The 24,361-nt window shown below is 47.8% G+C and overlaps 2 protein-coding genes across 4 annotated transcripts; both read right to left on the bottom strand.

Annotated features, from left to right (window-relative positions):
• Positions 1 to 129: 129 nt before the first annotated feature.
• On the bottom strand, positions 130 to 6,974 carry LOC120660706 (queuine tRNA-ribosyltransferase catalytic subunit 1-like). Of its 3 annotated transcripts, XM_039939328.1 has the most exons (16): positions 6,758 to 6,974; positions 6,574 to 6,668; positions 4,141 to 4,234; positions 3,520 to 3,698; positions 3,200 to 3,250; positions 2,856 to 2,912; positions 2,616 to 2,736; positions 2,341 to 2,407; positions 2,197 to 2,238; positions 1,980 to 2,085; positions 1,663 to 1,773; positions 1,373 to 1,444; positions 1,192 to 1,293; positions 1,062 to 1,108; positions 947 to 974; positions 130 to 727 (listed from the first exon to the last, which is right to left on the bottom strand). In XM_039939328.1, exons 2-16 carry the CDS (start codon positions 6,589 to 6,591, stop codon positions 566 to 568), a joined length of 1,257 nt encoding a protein of 418 aa, XP_039795262.1. In that variant the 5' UTR covers positions 6,592 to 6,668; positions 6,758 to 6,974; the 3' UTR covers positions 130 to 565. The 3 variants fall into 3 exon arrangements, with proteins under 3 accessions (XP_039795262.1, XP_039795264.1, XP_039795263.1); XM_039939330.1 differs by lacking the exon at positions 4,141 to 4,234 and having other exon boundaries at positions 179 to 727; positions 6,758 to 6,973; XM_039939329.1 differs by lacking the exon at positions 6,758 to 6,974 and having other exon boundaries at positions 179 to 727; positions 6,552 to 6,649.
• A 7,487-nt stretch (positions 6,975 to 14,461) lies between these two features.
• Positions 14,462 to 19,868, bottom strand: LOC120660705 (AP2-like ethylene-responsive transcription factor At1g16060). Its single transcript, XM_039939327.1, has 8 exons — positions 18,313 to 19,868; positions 18,129 to 18,211; positions 17,751 to 17,759; positions 17,465 to 17,553; positions 17,293 to 17,366; positions 16,815 to 16,865; positions 16,573 to 16,649; positions 14,462 to 15,445 (listed from the first exon to the last, which is right to left on the bottom strand). Exons 1-8 carry the CDS (start codon positions 18,477 to 18,479, stop codon positions 14,841 to 14,843), a joined length of 1,155 nt encoding a protein of 384 aa, XP_039795261.1. The 5' UTR covers positions 18,480 to 19,868; the 3' UTR covers positions 14,462 to 14,840.
• Between the last annotated feature and the right edge of the window lie 4,493 nt (positions 19,869 to 24,361).

Raw genomic sequence — 24,361 nt, 5'->3', positions numbered from 1 at the left:
TCCTGGACCGGCCTGAAGACCGGACCCGGCTAAGGACCGGCCTCCAGTCCAAGTGTGCCCGAGTCTTGGCCTGCTCCCAGCGAGCACCTAGTCACGCTCGTGCCGGACAAAATCATAACCGGTGGCAGCTGGAAAAAGTTGCAAGGACTACCAATTTCATTCCTCACAACAACAAATGTTTCAGCGTAAGGCGACCGACGCTTTTACAAGCTTCTTTCATCTGACCCCAACGCAACACCAAGAGTCCTTAACGTCGACTGCGTGCCAAGGACCCAATGACAGGTAATTCTTTCCATCCACTAATCTGGACGGCGTATAACCTAGGCCTCCGCCTCCAGGAGCATGGTACAGCAAATTGCATGCCCCTGCTGTTTTTTCTAAACACACGTGCGCACGATGCCCTAAAAAATGCTACCAAACACCTGTGCGTGAGCTTCAGCATACTATTGGAAAATTCTATGCTGAACCGGTTGAGACTGTGAGACCCTACTTGACTGTATGTCGACAGGAAACCTTCTTCGTGAAAAAGCCTGCCGCGTTTAATCTTTAGATGCAGGGAACGGCTTTAATTCTGCTGCACGACTCCATTTGCGTCATCTGGAACGGTTAAAGGTTGCTCCTGGATGCTTGGGACATGACACTTGGCCGAAGCGCAGCACTCGGATATGTCGATGCCAGCAACCTCCATCGAGTTACAGACCCACTGCGGAACGTCTCCCTTTGGAAACTGCATATCATGGTTTATGCAGTAAGACATTGGATATGAATGAAAGAACATAATAGGACAGATTCAAATTTTAGTTTCTGGATATGACAAGGAGGCAGCTTGTAATCTGGCCTATTGTTTCAATTCAACCATATAAAAGATGCACGCCTAGTTCCTATTCGTTTCTCTGAGAACAAGACCGCCATAATGCGTATGCTACAACAGAAAAGCAAGACAAACCTGTGCCCTCAAGAATCCTCGCACGAATCTACAAGATGACAGAAGAATCATGTTATTTCCCTATGCAGATTTCCACTCACAATTCAGAAAAATTGGGTTTGATGGCACAACATACTCTGGAAATCGTCCTTCAAGAATTGACATGTGGAGGTCTCTACTCAACTGCAATCGACAGGCAAACAATCAGGGACAATGGCTAAACATTCAAACAAAGAATGACTTGGCAAAGCAAAGAATTAGTATACCCGCATCATAAATGATAAATTGTGATAGGACAGCAGTTGAGAGCCCATAGCATCTTTTGTTACAAGGCAATGTAAATATGCACGCGTATACTTTTTGCAGACCTGGCAATATGACCATGTTATACAACAAAGAAAATTGCCAGATAACTTCACTTGGTTCCTGGTGCGGTTCAAGCCTTACCATGCATGAACAGGTAGGATCAATTGGTCGTTCATCAGTTGCCATTGCATTTTGTTTCAACTTAAGGACACCCTAAGGAGAAAATAAGATACATAAGAAAAGTTGACATTGTACAAAAGCCAGAGCAAGGGGCAAACGAAAAAAGAAAAGAAAAGAAAAGCTTCTCAGAATATGAGGCTACCTCACAGTATAAAAAGGATAAAAATGACAATAAAAAAGGTTCTTATGTGATATGACTCAATGGGAACACACTATAGGTTGAATGGATTAGATTTACCAAATGGATATACCTCAGGAACAAGGGCAGTCCCAAAGCGAGCAGTCCGTGTTGGATAAACACAGTCATACATGTCTGCACCCAAAGCACTGCAGACTACAATATCAAGTGGATAGCCAACACCCTGCATATTAGCATAGAAGTGAAGTTAACCAAATAAAGTATATGTATGTTCTATATTCCACATGATTGAAGGCTTGAAACTAGATCAAATCTTATGCAAGAAGAACACTATTTAAATTATTTAAATTAACAAGGTCACTTCAAGAAATTCAAACTTACGGTATATACCATAACATCGTGTTTGAGAGAGAGAGAAAAGGTATATACCATAACATATCGTGGTTTATTTTCAGGCAATCCAGCAGTGCACTGGGCAACAACACGCCAAAATGAGTCCTTGTCTTCACCACCAGCTAGACCACCAATTGCATATCTAGAAACATAAAAATAAAAACGAGACAAATGACTGATATAACATAGTGACATACACGAATAAAAGAAAATAAATACATCGAGAACAGGGACAATTTAATCCGTCACGCACCCAGGAAGATTCCGCTCAACCAAGCCCCTCACACAGATATCTCTGGAATTAGGGGAGAATATAGCATAGTCAGTTGTCAATCTAATTTATGGCCTGAAAAATAAAGGATACAAGTACTGCATATAACAAGCTAGATGAACTCACCTAAGAACTGGATCCAATCCTCCTTGCACAATCCCAAATAAGTTCTGGACATCAGGTTTCTTGTGAGCTACATTTGAACATTGAACAGAACAAACACCCCCCTAAATAAACCATCCTCATCATTGGATAATACATCACTATCAGCGTCAAACGTTCTTTTTGTAAGATAACTGAATGTATCTCATACATAGAGCCAGTAAGTGAAATGATACAATTGCTAATTAAACTCTCACTGTCAGATAACTCAATAGTAGTCAACCAGAAAATATTCATACCAGCTATACACCTGTCGATCCAACGAAGGGTGCGGTACATAGCTTCTTCTATCCTTGGGCCAGTAATTGTGGTCTTCACAACATCATCAAGAGCCATGATTATATCAGCTCCAATATTGTTCTGCATTCATTTCCAACAAATATGAAGGGTGGGAACTGGCACACATATATAACTAGGATTTTGTGACAGGACAAATCTAATTCTTTGACAAGTTGAAAGCTACCAAAAGAAGAGCACACCTGAATATGGATAGATTCCTCAGGTGTCAGGAGCATGGGCTTCCCATCAACAGGTGACTGTAGATTGGGCATGAAAAAGCAATAAAATCAGAGAACATGTAAAAAGAAAATCAATTACCAACACCAAAAAAGTTATCAAGAGAATGGTGTTTATCTACAAAATAAAAGTTTCAGTGGTAGGGTACAACTGAAATATGTCCTCATACAAGATTCTATTCGACTATATGACACACCTGACTGATAAATTTTACGCAGATCGCAACAGAGGAGTAAGAAACATAACTTAATGCAACTTTAATAAAGAACAAGAGCATCAGGTAACACGTGGCTACAAAAAAAACTACCTGAAACGTAACTCCTTCCTCGGTAATATCAGCCAAATGCAGCAACGAGACCTAAACGAAATTTCCAAACAATTAGCAAAACAGCAGCAGAACTGCAATTGGCAACGAACCAAACACTTAAAAAATAGGTGTTCATAAAATGTAGGAAAGAAGAATAATGATGCTTTTGTGTGGAAATGGGATTCAACAAGTTTTGTGCTTTATATTGTTCTGTATGAGCAAAACATCAATCAAACGAACAAGCCAAAAGTTTAGTTCTGCATGTCCATACGCTCTACTATGACATTTAATTTGTTAAGAAAATAAAAATTCGGAACAACCATTTGGAAACCGCCAGAGTCAGTCAGCAATGCCCTTTTCCAATTCATAAATTTGTGAAGGCCACCCAAGTCATCAATAAGTTGAGAACCTGGACGTAGTTCAAGATGATATGTGTTTCCAAGTATAATCTGGCAACCTATATCCTCCAGTTGGTCAGTAGTCAAGCCTTTTATTGTACCTAAATAAAAAGAAAAACAGATCCATTGTGAGGTAGAAATGCACACACACAATTGCATGGAATTCAAGCACAGACAAAATCTCTTGCTACATTAAACAATTGAATGAGAAAACACTTTGAGAGCTATGATGATTCACAGGTTAGTAAATCATGGCCGAAGCTTTTATGCATCAAGTACAAAAATACATAGGATTTATTTCAACGAAAAAGGAAAAGATACTATGATGGTCATCATCATGGGACATGCATATATCCGGATATTATGCAGTCACCGTGTCCAACATATGGTGCGGAAAATTTCTGATTGATCTTAGGAGTAAAAAGTAGATAGAGCCTGACTATTTGTTTCAGATCTGACATAACACGTGCATATCACATAACCTTACAATACAAGGAAAAATGGCAAACCGAACTTGCATATGTAAAAAGACAAAGAACAAACCTTGAGTTCCAACAGGCATAAAAAGTGGTGTTTGGCAAGTAAAGTGGGGCAAAGTTAAGCGAGCTGCACGGGCACGGTTGAATCTTCCTAATATCTGGAAGCACGGAACAGAGATGCATCCACATTAGATTCCATCGCTACATTTAAATTTAGTGCTGTTAAGCTCTATTGTTTTGAATTATATTGATGGTTCACATTTCACAACTACAAGGGAGTAGTTCAACAGGTTCAATCAGACATCCCACAAAATTGGGTAATTTTGCTCCTGGACACTCTACAATGTCGATTTTTGCCACAGGACATTACTCAATTTTGCCTTTGCTGCTGGACACCTTTTAAGTGTGCATCTTTGCCACTGGACACCGCAGTGATTATAATATTCATTTTGAGAAGAATGGAGGGAGAAAAGTTTCTAAATGCCCAAATTACCCCTTGTTCATAACCCTAACCTGTTGAAACCCGTGTGCCCCCCCCCCTTTCCACCCGCTCGACCTCAGGGGGCGCCGCCACCGATCTCACCACACACCCCCCCGCGCTCGGCGACGTTGCCAGCAGCAGGACCCGACGCGGCCAGCAGCAGCCTCACGCGCGCTCGGCGACGCAAGCGCCGGCGCCACGACCCAATCCCCAGGGGCGCCGCCACCAGTCCCCACCCCCCCTCCCGCGCGCGCGCTCGGCGACGTGGCCGTGCAGCGCCGTGACGCCGCCGCTGCCTGCAGCAGGACCCGACGCAGCCAGCAGCAGCCTCGCGCGCGCTCGGCGACGCAAGCGCCGATGCCGCCACCCGTCCGCATCGGCCGACCCCAGCCCCATCCACACCAACAGGAGGTCCTCCCAGAAGCCTCCCGGCGCTCAATCTGCACCAACAGGACCCGGCCTCCCAGCGCTCGATCTGCACCAACAGGACCCGGCCGCCCGGCGCTCGATCTGCACCAACAGGATCTGTCCGCCCGGCGCTCGATCTGCACCAACAGGATCCGTCCGCCCGGCGCTCGATCTGCACCATCAGGACCCGGCCACCTTCGTTCTCCCGCCATGGCTTGACAACTAGCCCTGGAAGTCCTCTTACAAGGGCGAGGAAGGCACTCCTACTAGCCACAAACCATCAAGAAATGGGCTTGACAACTAGCCCTGGATCTCCTCTAACTAGGGCGAAGAAGGCACTGCTGTTGGGCAAACAAAATTGAAGTGCATGTGCTGTTTACTTTTTCCTTTTGATTATGGCTGAACTTGTATGGCTCAACTTGTATGGCTTATCATGTATGGCTTTTGAACCTTATTATGGCTGCTATCATGTATGGACTTTTAGCCTTGCAATGCCTCCTAAATGTATCAATATTAGCCCTGTAATGGCTCTGAACATGTATGAATTATGAAACTATGAATGGCTATCAACGTCTAAGATTTGTTTCTTTTGTGAAATACTGAAATATGAATGTGAGCATTTTAGGCATGTTTAATCATTATTTTATTATGTCTTGTAGGAAAGATGCATACTTGAAAGAGTGTCCTGTGGAAAAAGCCAACATTGTAGAGTGTCTAGGAGCAAAATTACCTTCGCTTGTGAGCAGTCTACCATTGCAAGGGTATTTTGTTCAGATTACTTATTTTCTCTATCCTCTCAACCAGGAAATGAATATTATAATGACTGTGGTGTCCAGTACCAAAGATACACACTTAAAGAGTGTCCAGCAGCAAAGTCAAAATTGAGTAATGTCCTGTGGCAAAAATCAACATTGTAGAGTGTGCAGGAGCAAAATTACCCAACCACAAAATTTTGTCCACCAAAGATGGTGACATATGCAGGAGCCCAAAGATTGAGCTACTGAGCTAACAATGACACCAGCTCATCTGTACCATGCCACTATGACAGCATGTGCCTTGTGGCACTTACATCTGGCCCACTTCTCTGACTTTTTCCTGTCCACCTTTTTCCTATGACATGGACCACTATAACTTCACTTCAGTGAAGAATACCACAGAAATAAAGTACTACCTTAAAGTGTAAGAATACTGAAAGATTCTACCTTAAAGTTATTCCCATTGCACAGTACGTCATCAACTATATAACGAGGAAAAGACAATTTGCACCTCATAAAAGTAAAGCTAAAGGAGATCTGTAGCTCGGAAATACACGTGCCTAGCCTAGGACAGCATTGCACTGGTCAACCCCCACTATTTGGATTAGTCAGTGTCCCGTGCAATCTTCCAAGAAAACATTATAGATATTATCAGCAAAGGCTATCCGCTTTCACACCACAAACTTCAGACGAACTTCTTCGATAGGCAGTCAAGGGGAAAGCCCGCAACAATGGAAACACCCATGTTCGCTTCTCAAGTTCTGACCTCAGCAAATCGAATACACACAAAAGGAAAAAACTAAGCAGTCCTTCAAAAAGTAAGGGACGAACCTCCAGCAAAGCATCGACTCACCTCGAACCGAAGCGCCATGGAGAAACGAAGCTTCAATCACCAAATCGGAACCTGGATTGATACTCCGCAACCCAAACAAACAAATCCGCGACAAACTGGAGCGCCAATCCGAGAAACAGCAAGTTGAATTTGAAGGCTGCACCAAAAGGGAAAAAACGGCATAGAGGAAGCTCGGCTTCCTTACCAACAAAAGGAAGAAGTCAATCCGAACTCCGGACGAGTAGATCTCCACGCCGTGGCGACCCAGAGGAATGGAGAGGACAACGACGAAGGTGAGGACGCCGGACAAGGCGGGCGATGTGGCCCATGTGGGTAGTTGTAGTTGCGGCGGTTACCCGGAGGCCGGTCTGCCGGAGGTGAAGAGCCGAGCCCGGGGGTTTAGGGTTCAGGTTCAGGGAGTGGTGCGCGCCCACTTTTGACTCGGGTGTGTGGCACGAGGGCAAGGCAACCCCCGGGAACAGCGAAATTTTATTTATTTTTTCCTAAAAACTAAGGCCGTGTTTAGTTCCAACGTAAAAAAATTTTCGATGAAATCTTGCTAATTTGAAGTACTAAATAAAGTCTATTTACAAAACTTTTTACACAGATGGGTTGTAAATCGCGAGACGAATCTAATAATGCTAATTAATCCATAATTAGTGGATGGTTACTGTAGCATTACTATTGTAAATCATGAATTAAGTAGGTTCATTAGATTCGTCTCGCGATTTACAGCTTATTCATGCAAGAAGTTTTATAAATAGACTTCATTTAGCACTTTATACATGTGTCAAAACATTCGATGTGATGTTTTTTTGTATTTACGGAATTTACGGGTAAAAATCTAAACAAGGCCTAAACGGAGAGTCTCAATTTAGAGTTAAATCGAGAGCCCATCCGGTACTTTCTACAGTACAAAGTAACATCCAAGATAAAAAAACAAAAGTCGGCGAAATCGAAATAGGAGAAGATGACTGCGGACGGGAGGTGGGCGAAGCGGCCGGCAAAGGGGCCACCGGCTAGCTATGGGCGGTGGAGAAGGGTGATGGGGTTAGACCATTCTCAAATCTCAATGCAAGTGTTATATAAGTTTTATTCTCATTAAATAACATGTCACATAGCCAAAAGTGATGAAATGGCATGAAATTTTTTTAAAAAAGAAAAAAATAGAGTTTCATGGGAATGAAATTTGGTGTGCACAGTTACCAAGTTCCATAAAATTGGAATGAAACTCCGTTGAGATTATTTGAATTTCATCAACATACACTCATCAACTTCTATTGGTCACATAGTACACTTGATCATTAATACCAATCAACAATTAAATGTGATAGCTTATCTATAAAACTGTGTAACGAAACTATGCATTGAGAGAGGTTGTTCATTCTAGTGTAAGTTAACGTAGCACTCTTGGTAACTGTGTGATGAAATTATACACTAAGATTGCCCTTAGGGATTTAGGTTTCCAGGTTTGGGGGCTCCATGGACGACAATAGAAAGCTCTCTGGAGATGGAGATAGAGGGATGGCCGGTGCCGGCAGTATGCTCGGCGATGGTTGTGAGTTGTGGGCGGCGATGATGCCATCGATCGGGTTGAGGAGGACCCCCGGCGGGTGGGATCAGTGGCAGGAGTGAGCAGTGGAAGTGGTTAGGAAGGGCAGGGTGGTGCAGCGGGAGTGGTATGTAAGCAAAGCGACACGGCGGTAGGGTCGTCACCTGCCGCGGGTGTAAGGATCACCGGGGTGTCCGATCCTAGAGGGGGAGGGGGTGAATAGGGTCGCTAATCGCTTTTTAACCTAGGGCTCAAAACTACTTGTATAAGATAAACCTAACACGTCATATACCTGCTAGTTATGACTAAGGTTTATCTTTTCTATTCTCTACTTACCCCAAAATACTTGCAACCTATAGCCAATCCTAACCAAACTAACAAGGAAGGTAAAGGCACGCAAGATAAAGTAAATGCAGAAACGTAATATGGTAAGTAAAGAGGTAAGTGCAAGAGGGATGCAAACTCCCGAGTAGACACGGTCATGTAATGTGGTTCGGCACAAACGCCTACGTCCACGGGACACCGAGGCTCTTCCGATCACCGTCTTGCACTACGCCACCAAGACGATGCCGGCAAGCAAAGGCAAGTGCCCCTAAGATACTAAGTCTCGTGCACCGCCACCGTCTCTCTCGGTCACCCGGCCGAAATCCACTACGGAGCTTCTCCACCAAGGAGGGGGTCTCCTCTTCCCCCGCACAAAGTGTCGTTGCCACTCCACACCAAGTCGGAGGGTCACACGATAGATCACAAGTTGCTTGCCGCAGCAAGGCTTTCTCTCAAGCTAGTTCTCTCAAGAACTAAGCCTAATCAAGCACTAAGCACTCTCACAAGTGTACTTAAGCCTATATGATGTACAATGAAGCACTATGGTGGTTGGAGATGATCTTTGGCTCTTGTATACTTCCTTGGTCTCCAGCAACCTCAAATGAGCTGTGGGGTGGCATATATATAGCCCAACCCTCCAAACTAGCCGTTGGGAAAAAGGCTGACGAAATCTCTTAACGCCGGTTAAACCGACGCTCTAGTTTTTGTCATCACCGGTTTAACCGGTGAGTGTATTTTCCCAGCAACTAGCCGTTACTGCTCCAACGGCTACCTGATCAATCGACCGATGCTCTTAAAACTAACGTCGGTTCAACCGGTGCATGTAATCTTCAATCGACCAACGCTCTCAAAACTAACATCGGTTCAACCGGTGCATGTAATCTCAGAACCCCCCAAAAATGGAGTCTCTGGACAACTGCACCGACGCTTCAGAAACCAACATTAGTTCAACTGGCGTACTCTGCTGATTTTTGCCTTCTCTGAGTCCGTTGCACCGGTGAGTACAATTTCTCTATCGTCGGTTTAACCGGTGATAGTAAATTGTCTCTGTTTTGATCTTTTCGACTTAGATTTCTTCACGGTCTCTTCAATTCTTGTCCCTTGGACCGAAGAGGTTTCAGGGCACTGCCCTGAGACCCGCGAGGGGCGGCTCCCCCTCGACCCCCGTCCGCTAATCGGTTAGCGGAACTACCGTAGGGGCGGCCCTTCGGGCCTTGCTAGGCCTATCTTCTCTTTGTCATCACTTGAACCTAAAAGCCTGAGAATGGTCATCTTAACAATCATATTAGTCCAAGTGTTGTGTTGTCTATATCAATCACCAAAACATTTTATTGAAATATGGCATGAGACGCCATTTTCGCTACAGCGGGCGGTGGAGGAGGTGGCGGCAGAAGGCAGGCAGCCGGGGTCTGTTGGAGTGAGCGGATGTTAGAAAGGGCTAGAGCGCGTATTGGGGGGTGAGATGCGGGTGATGCGGCATGGCGACAGATCACCCACTGGACGTGGGGCGATGGAGGAGGCGGCGGCGGTGGGAGGCGACCGGCCGGTCGTGCCGAGGAAGACAAGATGGGGAAGAAGAGAGGCGCAACGCCCAAGGTGCACGAAATTATGAAGAGGAGAGAGTGTGTCCGGTCCTGAGACCCTCTCCCTAAAGTGAAGTCCTTATTTTTTAGAGTAAATTGCACCCATCATACGACAACTTGGCAGGTGGGTGCAAATTGGTCCAACAACTTATAAAATGCTCAATTTAGTATAATAACTTGATAGCTGGGTGCACATTGATCCAACAATTTAGAAAATACTTAATTTAGTGCAATAACTTAGTAAATTCGTGCATTCACAGTCCAAACATTATGCGACAATATATTTGCTAACGTCAAGTCACAATAAAGAGTATATTCACGTCGGAATGTATTATTTCACAGTAGTTTTTTTGTCGCAATGGACACCAATAATTTTATTCTCAGAATAAATTAATTGGGGTTTTATTAAAAATAAATATTATTTAACCACCATTACAACAGCAACATATTAAGCAAAGTAGATGAACGACAATAATTCTTAAATTTTATAAATGGAAATTATTGATGATGATCCGGTTGTTTGTTTTCAACTATGTAAAAAAATTTTATTAGTTCAAATGCAAACAAAGTTTAGAATTATACCATTACCATCACTCAAACACTGAAGTCGATAAGAGAGACCTAGAAACCTTAGGTTTCTTCTGCGCTTCTGCTCATGCATTCAACAATGCTCATGTTTATTTAGCTTTTTTTTCTTTTGTAAAGAAAATATGAGGCTTTAAAAATATATGTATGAAGCTCCTAAAAAGTATCAATAGTTTATATCAATGTATTGGCTTTTTTAGTTTAACAGTGCATATAATCAAACATATCAGAAATAGTGAGGGTGAATTTTTCAATATTGAATATCAAATTAAATAGTTTTAATTAAAATTAAATAACTATACAAAAATAATTAATGTAAAGCCATAACATTAATTTCTAAATAGTGACGGTTTTTATCCTGGCCGAATACATTGCCATGCAGGCACAACACAAAAATCAATGGTAAAATAATACTTAATAATTTGTCCTAACATGAATATACTCTTTATGGAGACTTTGTGTTAGTTACATTGTCGTGTAATGTTTGGACTGTGAATGCACCTATTTGCCAAGTTATTGTATTAAGTTGGGCATTTTACAAGTTGTTGGACCGATCTGTAGCCACTGTCAAGTTATTGCACTAAATTGAATATTTTATAAGTTGTTGGATTAATTTGCACCCATATAACAAGTTGTTGTATAGTGGATGCAATTTACTCTCTTTTTTTACTTTTTCCTTAAATATATTTTTAACAAACGGATATACCTATGGTGGGCAAAATACCCGAAACCCGAAAACCGAACCCGAAAAACCCGAGCCCAAACCCGAAAAACCCGAACTCGAAAAACCCGAACCTTAATTCGGGTTCTAACCCACGGTACCCGAAATTATTACGGGTAATTCGGGTATTGGGCCACGGTACCCGAACTACCCGAAAAACAGCCCAACTCAAATATGTTTGTTCATTTTTGCAGGCAGCCCAGCCCAACAGGCCACCAGCCCACCACGGCCACGGCACCAGCCCACCAGGCTACTAACCCTAGCGCCCCAAGCCCAAGACCCCGGCCCCCGCACCGCACGCACACAGCACGACACCCCCCGACCCCAGTGCCCCGCCGCCGCCCCCACACCACGGCGCGTCGCCCAGCTGGCCCCGCGCCACCGCCCGGCGCCACCGGCAGTGCGCCAATGCCCACCGCGCCACCGCCCGCCACCGAGCGACCGAGCGTGCAGGTGCAGCTGTGCAGGCCCCCGAGCTCGAGGCGGCGAGGTCCTTTCTCCCCGGCGTCGCCCAGGGTCCACCGGCCGCCGCCACCGCCCAGGGCCCGCCGGCCGCCGCCACCGCGCCCCAGCCTAAGCGCCTGCCAGCCGCCTCCATCACGCCCCCCGCCCGGGCGCACGCCGGCCGCCGCCACCGCGCCCACCGCCCAGGCGCATCTTGAAGCTCCTCCGCCTCTCCAATCTCCTCCTCCTCGCCCTCGCGTCCTTCTCCGATTCCCTCGCCAGATCTGCCTCCTCCACGCCCCCTCATCTTTTGCTCCTGCAGTCCCGCGAGCTGGTGGGGCTTCGGCGGCGGCAACAGCCCGAGTACGCGCCCCCCCCCCTCCGCGAGCGCCAATCGGCCGCAACGCACGCAGGGAGGGACGGCGTCGAGCCGGCCGCGCGGGCTGCCTACCTGCTTGGTCAACCGCGAGCGAGGAGCCGCGGTGTATTGCAGAGTCTAGGATAGTTCGGGTTGTTCGGGTAAAACCCGAACCCGAACCCTAATTATCGGGTACCCGAAATGTCGGGTTTCGATTATTTTTAGCAAATTTCGGGTTGTAGTTTTCAAAACCCGAAATTTTTCAAACCCGAAAAACCCGACCCGAATTTTTCGGGTAACCCGAACGCCCAGCCATAGATATACCAATGAAACAACGTCTAAAAACGGAGCGTTTCAATGTGTCTTGCTATTTGGCTTCATGTTTAATAGTATAGCACCGTGATATTGTCACGCACCGTCTGATAACATAGAGGTCCGACAACATTTTTGTTGGTTGGTATCGAGCGGACTCCACTTCAATAACCAAGTTCAAATCCGGATAGGTTAAGACCTCTTTTGGAATACAACATATGCAATGGCTCTTAGTGCTCTTGATATCGGGTGGTGTTATGATTCGGTACTAAAATAGTTCTGTGCTAGTTTTAGTACCAAACCAAATAATGACCGATACTAACATGCAGAGATAAAAGGTCATTTTTTGTAGTGTATAAAAATTTAGAATGCAAGAACTTTCGGAACGTTTGAATACAGCACATGAATTTTAAGAAAGTTGATTGATACCAGGAAAGTTTCCAAGATATTGGACCTCATGTTAGATATTCTCCAAAATTCCTATAGATTGGAGCTTTTCTTACGAATTTTGTAGGACTGTAGATGCGCGATTCTTAATTTCAATTTTCAAATGTATATATATAGAAAAAGTTCCTATAGGAATCAAATACTACAAAATTCCTCCCCTAATTCTTCATTTCAAAATGGATCTGAAAGGGTACATAATTGGACCTGGCTTTGATGGGCTATTGGAACTGGGCCTGGTCTGAACTTCACGGCCAAGCCTTTTTTCTTAGGTCCCGAACGACGACGGGTTGTCCTCTCACCATCAGTCGCCAAGATGCAGACCTGGTCTTAATTCTGACGGCAAGAAACTGCCACGACCATGTCTTCGCATCCTCCGCCGCCGCGACATCGCCAAAGACAAACCAAGCTGTTTTTGTCAAAAACCGACCGCTGAGGATCTTTCTTGGCACCCCGACACCGGAAGAGGCCAAGTATGTTCACTTGTTCAGAGACGAGCCAATCACCGGCTAAATCCAACGGGTGGCGTTTAGCCGTAGCCGTAGCAGCAGGCAGCAGCTACGGGCAAAGCGACGACGGTGCCCACGAAGAGCTCCCCTCCCCGAGCACCGTTCGTCGTCGCCAGAGCAGGCCGACGGCGCCGGCGCGAAACGTGAGCGCGCGCGGCGTAGCATCGATTTCAACAAGGAGAACCAGCCAACAGCTATGCAAACCACGCCTCGCCGTAGATGACGCGCCGCCGCCGCCGGCCCGGCGGGTGGCGACCGCCCTGCAGCCTGCCGTTCTGACACGTCGCCGTCCTGAACTGACCGGTTTGTACGGCGCTCCGGACCGGACGGCGCAGAGACGCTGCGACAGCGAGGCAGTGACCCAGTGACTGGCCATTCCGTTTACAGCCACACACTGCATTTCTCACTGCCAGCCAGTGTACGCACAATCTGACGGCGAGCACATCGCCGCCCTGCTCTGGCACGACAGAACTGTGCCGGCGCACGTGCAGTGCAAGGACGTCCTCACTCCTCAGCCTCAAATCGCAGCCGCGTACTTGCGCCGTAAGCTGTTAGTGCTGGACGACTGGTGGTGGTAACTTTGTACGAGTGGCTGCAAATCTTCAGAATTCGAACGCCGATACAGGGTTTCAGAGACCTGCTTACTACTAACTGACAGGATTGCAAAAGGAGGCAGGACCATCCATGTGAAGCAATGCAAGCCTACAGATGAGAACATGCTGCACTTTTTTTAGGGGGCGTTTAGTTGCGTTTGGTGAAAATTTTTTGGTGTCACGTCAATATTTGACTAGGTGTCGGAAGAGTTTTTCGAACACTAATTAAAAAACTAATTTCAGAACTCACTTGGAAACCGCGAGACGAATCTTTTGAGGCCTTTGACCGCATCATTAGCACATGTGGGTTACTGTAGCACTTATGGCTGATTATGCACTAATTAGACTCAAAAGATTCGTCTCGTCGTGTACATCCAAACTGTGTAATTAGTTTTGTTATTTAATTATATTTAGTGCTTCATACATGTGTTCAAATGGGAGGTGAAAATTTTTTGGTGAAAATTTTTGGGAACTAAACGGGGCCTTAGGAGAAAACAAATTATCAGGTATGTTTATGAATATGTATGTATATGGTTGCTGTTTTCCTTTCTGTCAGGATTCATCAGGAATGAAACAAATGAAACAATCTCTTGCTCTCGCTCACACACTCACTCACTCTACCTCGGTTACCAAGGTGATGAAAAAATAATACAATCTTAATTGTTCAGTAAATCTCACTACCACTGTAAATGTCTCGACAGACTAGGTGTGCTGTCTGGCTGTGCTACTTCCTCCTCTTGTTTGCTTGGCTCACCATTTCATTTCTTGGTTGGCAATGGTGATCCGATTCTCCTATATCGACAAAAAAACCATATTACGCATTAAAGGTAATCAAGGCCTATAGCGCAACCGAGGGCGCCGAGCTACAAGTCCAGCTCGAAGTGGAACGCCGGCGACGCGTACGCGGCGAGGTCGCCGAAGAAGAGAGCGTCCACGTCGGCGCCCGCGACGTCCTCGCAGCCGAAGAAGGTCTGTATGTCCTCGGGGAAGCCGCACTGCGGCGAGGCGGCCCCGCCGTCCCCGGGCGCCTGGTGTTGCGCCTGCGCTGACGGCGGCGGCGGCGACGAGGACGAGGACGTGGTGGTGCCGCTCTCGGCCGCCGACGTGCGCTCGATCATCTCCTTGAACTTGGGCGACTGCAGCAGCAGGCTGAGCGCCGACGTCGTGGGCGTGTGGCCCAGCGACGTCCTCGGCGGCAGCGGGAACTCGGCGCGGCGGCGGTCGTGCTGGAACGCGGCGGCGGCGGCGTCGACGACGGCGTCCGCCGGCGGCAGCTGCTGCTGCTGCGCCAGGCCGGCCAGCATCGGGTGCGGGTTCTGCGCCGCGGCGGCGGCGGCGGCCACCCCGCCGTCGGCGCCCGGGCGGAGCCACTTGATGTAGCGGCTGAGGTCGAAGTTGGTGACGGCGTTCAGGCCCCGGTACTCGATCGCCGCCATGTCGTACGCCATCGCCGCCGCCTCTTGCGTCGCTGCCGTGCACCAAAAAGAAAAAACGCCCACTCAGCGCTCAAAGACGCAATTTCCCGGAGAAATTTGAAACATCCTTCTCATTCGTTAGTCCGGAACTCGTAAATTTCGTACGAATCTGACCGAAATTGGCGCATTCTTTTTGAAATAAAAAATCGGCGCATTCCAAACCGAGCTTTATCCTGATCAGGACAGGACGTGTCTCAAGGTTTCAGAAGAGGATTCCTTTTTTATGAGTATTGATTGTGATAATCTCAGTGTTGATGGATGTTGTTAGGCTCCGACAAGTGCAGAGCGGCAGGCACAGGGGGGGCGCTGGAAGTTGGTGCTGCTGGCAGCTGGCCCCGGCCGGGGCCGTCGACGGCAGTGAGGTGAGGTCACTGTCACTGCATCTAATCCCCGGCCCCCAACCAACCGGAGTTCAAGTTGCTGCCAAATGGCCCAAACGGCCTCGCCCTCCTGCATCATCAGCCGCTAATCTTTTTTTTAATACGTCATCAGCCGCTGATCTTTCTCAAGTCACCCCCAACTGCTTCCATTCCAACCTCGTGATCATGGGGTGGACTCGCTAATTCGTATTTAAATCGTGGCGGCAAATGCTTCTTCTTCACAAGGTGGAGTGTTTCTACGCGTGGGGATAGAATTGTTGCCAATGTTTAGAGGAGGACGGACCCCCCCAGCATTACAAACAGGTGGCGGGCACGCGCCGCTGTTGCCTGTTGGAGTCTAACTGAGAGCCACAGCCATTGCAGTCAGAGGATGCAGGAATTAGTTGGGAATTCATAGGGTCAATCAATTCGCACATCGACGGCCGTCACTAGGGGGCCACTGCACACCCGGTGTAGGCTGCTGTACAGTTGCCCGAACAGCTCGCACTTAACACTACTCGGATTTGGCTTGGCGCTGGCACACTCCAAGTACGGAACCATGATTTATAGCTCCAAAATTTAGTGCAATTTATATTATATTATAGCTTCGAAATTCAGTGCAATCTATATATATTATATATAGCTCCAAAATTTAGTGCAATTTATATTTTGTAGCCTGAAATATTAGTGCACTTTACTGTATATCAAAATGTGGGTATATTCAGCAAAAGCGATTTCTTTCGCAAAGAAAAAGAGTTTACCGTAGGTGCCGAGGTAGAGGTACTTGTTCCCGAAAACACGACCGATCCTCGCCTCCCATTTCCCGTTGTGGTGGTGTCTGTAAACATTAACAGTGTATATAAATTTATATTATTTGATTTTCTTATCCTAAATTCTACTGTGTGTATGCTTGAGGACTCCTTTAGAAGTAAAGTGCTTCATGAATATTTTTTACTGCAAAAAAAAGGGATATTCCAATACTTAGGTCATAGAGATGGATTACCTCGCGACGCCCCGGTATTTGGAGACACCTCTCGAGAACCCACTGCTTTTCCTGCGGACAAATTTCATGGACCTGATTATTTGGTTAAACACAGGCGTGATTTCGGTACTTTCCTCGCTAAAATGATCACTGAAAATTTGTTTTTGTCAAACTAAAGTGCTGTCTGTGCTGCCTAAGACTAGCCACAGTGGTGGCTTCCATCGATGCTTGAATTAGGAGAGAGAGTGTTGGGGCATCGAGTCAACCACTGCAGCACCGATGCTTGGGTAAAAGTTTTTTTGGCATCGAGGCTCCTTCCCTCCCCGGTGCTTACCCGTGCGTTGAGGAGAGAGAGAGGGAGAGTAAAAGGAATATTTGTGTCAGTAAAAGGAGAGAGAGGGAGAGTCGGCCACTGCACGGTTTGAACCTCGATGCCTGAAACGCGAGTCTGATTTGGAGCCGATGCCCACCACTGTGGCTAGTCTAAGAGTACAAGTACCTCCTCAGGGATCCAATGTACTCCTCCCTGGACTGCCCCTCCATTTCCTTGAGCTCCTCTTCGTACGCGGACGCCTGCAGGGATGTCACGAGATGGCAGGCAGGGGCATGAGCGCCGAGGAACAGGAACGCTGTGCGAGCAATGGTGCCGGGCCAATGAATTGTGGCGGTACCGGGAGGTTGAGGATGGTGTCGGGGCCCCAGTACTTCAATGCCGCCAAGTCATACGCCCGCGCCGCTGCATCCTCGTCGTCGTACGCGCCTGCCACACCCCAGCACACAGCAGCCGGAGGGAGAGAAACACCACGGTGAGCAACACGCCAGCCATTAGTTAGCTTTGATTTTTCTTCTTTTTCTTTTTTGGTAGAGAGAGAGAGATAGAGAGAGAGAGAGGGAGAGGAGTGTAGCTAGAGCTAGCTCCTCCCGTGTCATGCCAAGGTCGTGAGTGGAGAGCCTCACCGAGGTAAACTGCATGCACCAACAACAAAAGAGCAGCAAGAACAAGACGGTCAGACGGACTCCTCTTCGAATCAAATATCAAATAGTACTGTAGTAGAAGTACTATCATGCATCAATCTCACTAACTGCTGTACTTAAATAAGCTGCTTCGCCACTTACTACTAATACCACCTTAAATATTCCCAGCTTCTGCTACTACTGCTACGCTATGCGCCAGTCTACTTTTATAGTTTTATACGCAAGGCCCAGGAGGATCAGACATGGCATCGTGATCTTGCCTGCTGGGGACCGTCGCCTGCTGCTAGCGCCCAGCGGTAAAAAAAAACGCAGAGAGATCGAGCAGGGGAGGGAGGAGGCCAGGTTGAGCACAGCACTGACCTTGCTTGCCCTTCTTGTTCTGAGACTCGTTCCAGCTGTTCTTGTCCCACAGGTGCGCCTCGAACCGCCCCGTCCACCGGTGCCTGCCACCGATCGATGGATTCGCCGGGTGAGCGATCAGCCAGCCGGCCGGCCACGGCGCCATGCGCGGCAAGAAGCTAGCCGGCGAATGAACTCTACTCACCGGGTGACGCCGCGGTAGATGGAGCTGCGCTGCGAGGGGGACTCCCGGGGCACGCTCTTCCGCGTGCGCTTCGGCTTCACGCGCACCCCGGCGTCCCCGCCGGCCGCCGCGGCGCTGTTGCTGTTGGCTGCTGCTGCTGCGGCGCTGTTCTTGCGCGGCTTGGCCATTGCGACCGTGGAACGAGAGATGGAGAGAGACCGGAGGAGGAGGAGGGAGAGGTGGGTGGCCAACTATGGTGGCCCCTGGAGGTGGCCGTTTTAAAGACGCGGAGCGAGAGGAGGGATTGGAATGGCTGGGTGATGGGGCGGCAGAATTGGTTGAGTTGGTGTTTGGAGAGCAGGTCAGATGCCAAATGAGCAGAGGAGGTACAAGGACGACGGGAGAGGAGAGAGATGGAGGCCAGCCGGCCCTTTCTCTCTCCTCTCTCTCTCTCTAAAATTTTTCTGATCCATCTGATTGGCCGGCTAAGAACGGCGTCTTGTTTGTCCCTAGCGAGCTGTGAGCACCTGCGAGTCGAACGAGCCCCTCGGCGGCCAGATGACAGCCATCCGATGGCCATCCGTGCGCCACGTCGTTTCTAATTTAGGGCATGCGATGCGAGCTCTAAGCCATGGACCTCATGTCCTGCAGCCTGCAGGAGAGAAAGGAGCTCGTTGCTAGTTTCAGCTTTCCATCACCACCAGTTCGGCAGTTCGACCGAGCTCCACCAGATGAGGGGTGCTGCTTTCAGCTATGCAGCACGGATACGGATACGTGTATCGGTATCGGAATGATACGGATATATGGATACGGCAATTTCTCAAAAAACATGATATGCGGATACGTTTTACTATTTTTTAATAAATAAATAAATAATAATGCAAATTAAAATTGTGAAAGTCTAATGTCTGTTGTGGTTGTGGCCAGTGGCCACAGATCCTATGCTAGGACTAGCACTTGCGCCAGCACTATCCAAATTTGGAGAGGCCATCTATTGGATGCAAGTAATCAAGCATAGGGGAAACACTAATCATGAAGGAGATGTGGGGAACACACAAAATCAAGCAACGAGAACTGCAGAAGTAGAGTAGATCAACTATGAAAGGCAGATATACTCATGGGAGGTCGCCGGTAGCTTGCTTTGCTGCTGAATCGTCATCTTCCCTGCACCTCGCCCTTGCATCGTGGGAGCTAGCCGCAGCCGTGGCGGACTGGCGGGTGCTCCGTGCTCCCCAACGCGGTGCTCCCGGCGTGGCGGTTTGAAGGAGGAGGAGAAGTCGATTGATGGCATGGAGGGGGCGGGGGCTCGTCTCCGGAGGCTGGCGAGCGGTGGCGCACCCCTTGCACGGCGTGCGTTTGCGCAGCAAGCGTTGCGAGGGGGCACGGGCGAGTAGTGGTGGCACATCTCCTGCGCGGGAGGCATCGCGAGGGGGCGGGGGCTCGTCGCCGGTGGGGATCTCATCGGCCTCGCCTCCGCATGTTGTGAAGCGGTGGAGCGGACCTCCTCACCAGGAGCTCTTGCGAGCGAGCGTGCAGTGGTGGCTGTGTAGGGTTACGGGAGAAGAGAGGTAGCAGGCGTGGGAGTGGGGGAGTCAGTGTTGATGGGTTGGGCCGTATCGGAATGACGTATCAAATAAGCCCAACGTATCAGTAAGGAGTATCCGAATTATTGTTGATTTATTTTTTTTACAGATACTCCGTCGGTACATATCCCACGCGTATTCATGATGTATCCATATCGGATACATATCAGTCTGATATGGGATACGTGCCTATCTTGGGGTATCGGGGTAACACAGGTTTTCAGCCGTCACGTACGAACCCAAGTACGATGGATCAGGCTCGTTTCCCACGCTGTGACAGCAACGCCAGGGGTCGTTTTTCGGCGGGGGGGGGAGGGGGGGGGGGGCTGCAAACTTTACAGCCTCACTAGCTCGGTGCTGCTGGTACCGTACTGCGAAAACAAGACAAGTTCATCACTTATTTTGCATGCTTGGAAAGTTGGTGCAGAATCGCACAGCTTTGTGTAAATCCTGTTGCCCGTTACATCATGGTTTGATTTGCAATTCCAGTGGAATTTCTTAATGTGTTTTCAAATAAAATATGCTGTTTCCCTTGGTGGCATTCAACATTCCTGAATTCTCTGTTTTTCTCAGTTCTTTTGGGTTTACTCTGAGAAATGATCTTGTGGGTTTTTCACGACACTTCGTTCCTCTGTTCCATGTGATGTCGAAAGGACAGACAACAGGCACCAGGCTGCTCCCATCTGACCAAACATTGGCTGAAGTGTCAAAAAGTCGCATCCCCCAAGTCTTAGCCTCATTTCTCATCGAGATAGCAGGCACCATTATTCGTGATGAGGTGTGAGGATTATTCCACGCTCCATTAGCCGTCATTAGAGTTTCTCCGACGCAAGAATGGAAGAATTTCAGTGGAATTAGAGGGAAAAAATATGCGCCCAGGTTGATGGTTACCTTCTCTTTTTTTTCGCTAAGCAAATGTTTAAGTTCTTTGTAAAACAACTGAAAACAAAGACTTTTTATTAGGGGTGCAAATAGATAACCTTTAGGTACACCTCCAATCCTCTTTAGTTTAATTCCATTTTGAAAAACTAGTACAATATTTTGAACTAAAGAGAGTCGGAGGTGCCCCTAAGAGTCACTCATTTGCACCCTTACTTTTTATTGACCACGAGACAAACCGCCATTGTGGGGCTTCTTTTCTAGCCATGCACTTCACTTTTCTTCGGAGAACTCATAGTGTTCAGGAAAAAAAATAGTTTGACAATAAGCAGACAGTGATATGATGGAGGAGGGAGTAAACAAGTGTCACATTTGAGTACCAGCATATTTCCATCGCCAGTTTTTTATTTTCATGCCGAACGAATCATTGCCCCTACAATAGCTCATGAGCAGCTAAAGGAACAGATTGCAGGGTCATCGTTCTCTTATCCTGGAGCATTTAGACAACAAGGAATAGTCTCATTTTTAATGGAGTTGAGCCATCCATCCAGAACATGAAAGCTGCTTTTATTCATGAGTTTGCCATGGTTATTCATAGGGACAGGGCGAAGCAAAAGTACTTCCCAGGCATCAAAGTTTGGCTTGATAGCGTTTCTTAGTTTTCTTCTGTTTTCTTTGTTCTTTCTTGTAACTTAAACGCTTCTGTTTGCCTTTTAATTTATACCAGTAGGGGAGCTCTCCCCCTCCCGCTTCATAAAAAAGAGGAAAGAGCCTTTCGATGGATGGGATTTATGACGGAATTGAGCAACCACCAACGAATTCCGACCGTCCGGAGGTCATGATCCCGTCCCCTCCCTTAAAACTGCTACATTCTCCCAGTTATGACGCCGCAACGGCAACCTGTGATGCCCCCCATAGTGATACCGATGTACCTGCACATCCATCACCGCACTGGAGTTGAAGCTGCTGAACTCCACAAAGATCCGAAGCATGTTCTGCTTCTGAAGCAGGCATGTTAACATGCTGATGGGGACAGCAACCTGTACCGAGTATGCACTCGTCCTGGACCGATGCCGATGATCACGACCGCAGCGCAGCGGCGTGCCGCGCTTGCAAGATCGTTGGCTCAGTTTGGTGATTGCGAGTGCTTCGGTGAGGCTGTGGAAGGCGCTTCAAGACGCCTTTTTCTTTGGAAGGCAGCAATTTGAAAAATGCAGGATAGATAGATGCAGCAGCCTTGTTAAACCGAGTGGTGAAACAATACGACAATTTTGGAGGAACGAAGTGAGAGAACGGGAGAGAGAGAGAGAGAGAGAGAGAGAGAGAGAGAGAGAGAGAGAGAGAGAGAGAGAGAGAGAGAGAGAAATGAATTGGACTTCTCTAAATTCTAGGGTTGAGCTCAAGTTTGGTCTTCTAGGAAGTTGGGGTTAGGAATGTATCCCACAATAATTTGAGCAAGTTAACTGCCCTGTCGTATCCTTACATGGAAATGTGTAGAATAATAGGATAAATGTATAATGCGTGGATTATATTAGCCTGTCTTAGAGCTGAATGTAGGAGTACATGACTTGGAGGGCAATGAGCCTCTCCTACAGATATAGTAGAATACATATACAATCTTAATCTACCTAATATAGAGATATCCCTGATATACTCTAACATCCCCCCGCAGTCACAGCAGGAGCGGCACATACGATGAGACAGCAGAAGGAGAAGATGCCGAAGGCTGAAACTGACGACCCCCCCCCCCCCCGGGGCGACGCGTCGCCGATGCTGAGACTGGAAGTTGCTCAAGTGACGACGTTGAGGTAGCCAAGCTGGATGGCGAGTAGCCATGGTCAAGTATGTCGTGCGTAGGGTAGCCGTGGTCGTTATACGTAGCTGCTGAGGTTGCTGAAGACGAGGAAGCCACGCATGAAGCCACGGGCGCACGAGGAGGCGCCATTATGGTGGCGTGACGGAGAAGACGCCGAAGAAGATGGCGACGCGCCGAGGCAATCGTAGAGGGGGTCGATGCCGAAGTCGATGCAGTCAGGCCAGCGGGCGAGGCATACCCGGGTTTGCCAGGCCCGGGATTGCGTCGAGTACGATGGGCATGCACTAGTGTTGCCAGTGCAAGCGACGATGCACAACCAGATGCCATCGTCTAAGGGACCAGCAGAGAAGCCCTCCAAGGCGGTCACAGGCGCAGAAGAAGGCGGGGTAGAAGATGCCAACGCCTGCTGTTGATGGAGTAGACGAAGTAATCGGGGATGAGATGGCGATGCTAGCGACATGGTTGTGCTAGACGAAGCGAGAAGGGAAACCCAGACTTTCCAGCATAAGGCCGAATGATCCGGATGACGCGGATGACGCGGCAGCAGTGCTTGAAAGAGACGGCAAAAAACTCGTACAGCTTGACGAAGACAATGTGCGAAGCGTGCAGCGACAAGTCGACGATGAGGTCGTGGATGTGGTTGGCGGCGGTGAGAAAGCAACAGCGGAGAAGACCATGGGGTGACGCCACTACTGCCTGAAGAGACGACGCAGGGGCAGCCCTCTATGCTCGGTGAAGGGGCACGCTCAATGAGGACGAACGTCACGAGAGCCGGGTGGATCATGCACGTCGGCTGATTAGATCGAGTAGCGTAAGGTGAGACCACGGTGGGCGAAGTCGGTGAAGGCGTCCAGATCCGTGAAGACAAAGACGTGCCGGCGAGGGTTGACATGCGGACGAAGCGATGAGGAGGGCAGCGCAAATGGGTATCACATAGGGCATCGTCCATGCCGCCATGCCGCATGTCGAAGATGAAGAAGTGTTATCGCCATAAATTAATAGGGTTAATTAATGGGCCGAGAGCAAGTTGGGCTTAGTGCGGAAATTAAAGAAGGCTTGTGAATCGGTTATGTTACCACCAGAATTTGGTCGAGAAGGATATGGGCCGAAGCTGCCGATGGGCCTATACAGATTGTCCAGGGAAGAGGCGATTGTGGTCCATGCCAAGAGCCGATGGGCTCTTCTTATCTGTGTGCGTCGGGAGCCAATGGGCTCTCTTTATCTGTAATCATTAGAGATAGATTAGTTTTCGTATTGGACTAGGCTTTGTTTAACTTGGTCGTCAAGTCTACAAGACTATAAATATGTACCCTATGACATTTGTAAAGGAGGAACGTCATCACGTTTTGCAAACAACAACTCTCGGCGCACCGCCACCCCTAATTCTAGGGTTTCATCCAAGTAAGCGTCATGCTGCCCTGATCGCTTCTTGCGATCAGGGCAGCGTTGTTCTTGCTTTTACCTTGGTATTACTCGTACTGAAGCGTTTTTGATGGCGAGTAGTGCTAGTTATCCTGATATCCGTAGCATGATTTTTGGTAGATTCATCGTGCTTTTGTTGCTTACCATCTACGAATATCATGTCATCTCTACGCGATCATGTTTTAATCTTATACTAATTCTCGTTGCATGGAATTAGTCGCGTAGAGATGACACTCTGATTCTTTTTTATCTAGTAGATCTAATCTGTTATGGTTTGTTCTTATACTTAAGAATTGGCGTAATATCTGCTAGTTTAGGCCTTGCAAACGGGTTGGACGATCCGGCGACGTATTAGATGCTCTGCCTTGAT

This window comes from Panicum virgatum, chromosome 2N, assembly GCF_016808335.1.
Source record: "Panicum virgatum strain AP13 chromosome 2N, P.virgatum_v5, whole genome shotgun sequence".
Lineage (NCBI taxonomy): Eukaryota > Viridiplantae > Streptophyta > Magnoliopsida > Poales > Poaceae > Panicum > Panicum virgatum.
This window is presented reverse-complemented; position numbering and strand designations above follow the sequence as displayed.

What these genes read in the sequence shown, in the direction of transcription:
- LOC120660705 (XM_039939327.1), bottom strand. Translation starts at nt 18,479, where the DNA reads ATGGCCAAGCCGCGCAAGAACAGCGCCGCAGCAGCAGCAGCCAACAGC. An exon ending in TACATTGGATCCCTGAGGAG is followed by an intron (nt 16,866 to 17,292) that starts GTACTTGTACTC and finishes ATTTGTCCGCAG; the next exon opens with GAAAAGCAGTGGGTTCTCGA. An exon ending in AAATACCGGGGCGTCGCGAG is followed by an intron (nt 16,650 to 16,814) that starts GTAATCCATCTC and finishes TAATGTTTACAG; the next exon opens with ACACCACCACAACGGGAAAT.
- LOC120660706 (XM_039939328.1), bottom strand. An exon ending in GTTGAGCGGAATCTTCCTGG is followed by an intron (nt 2,086 to 2,196) that starts GTGCGTGACGGA and finishes TTATGTTTCTAG; the next exon opens with ATATGCAATTGGTGGTCTAG. An exon ending in ATTTATCATTTATGATGCGG is followed by an intron (nt 1,109 to 1,191) that starts GTATACTAATTC and finishes TGTCGATTGCAG; the next exon opens with TTGAGTAGAGACCTCCACAT.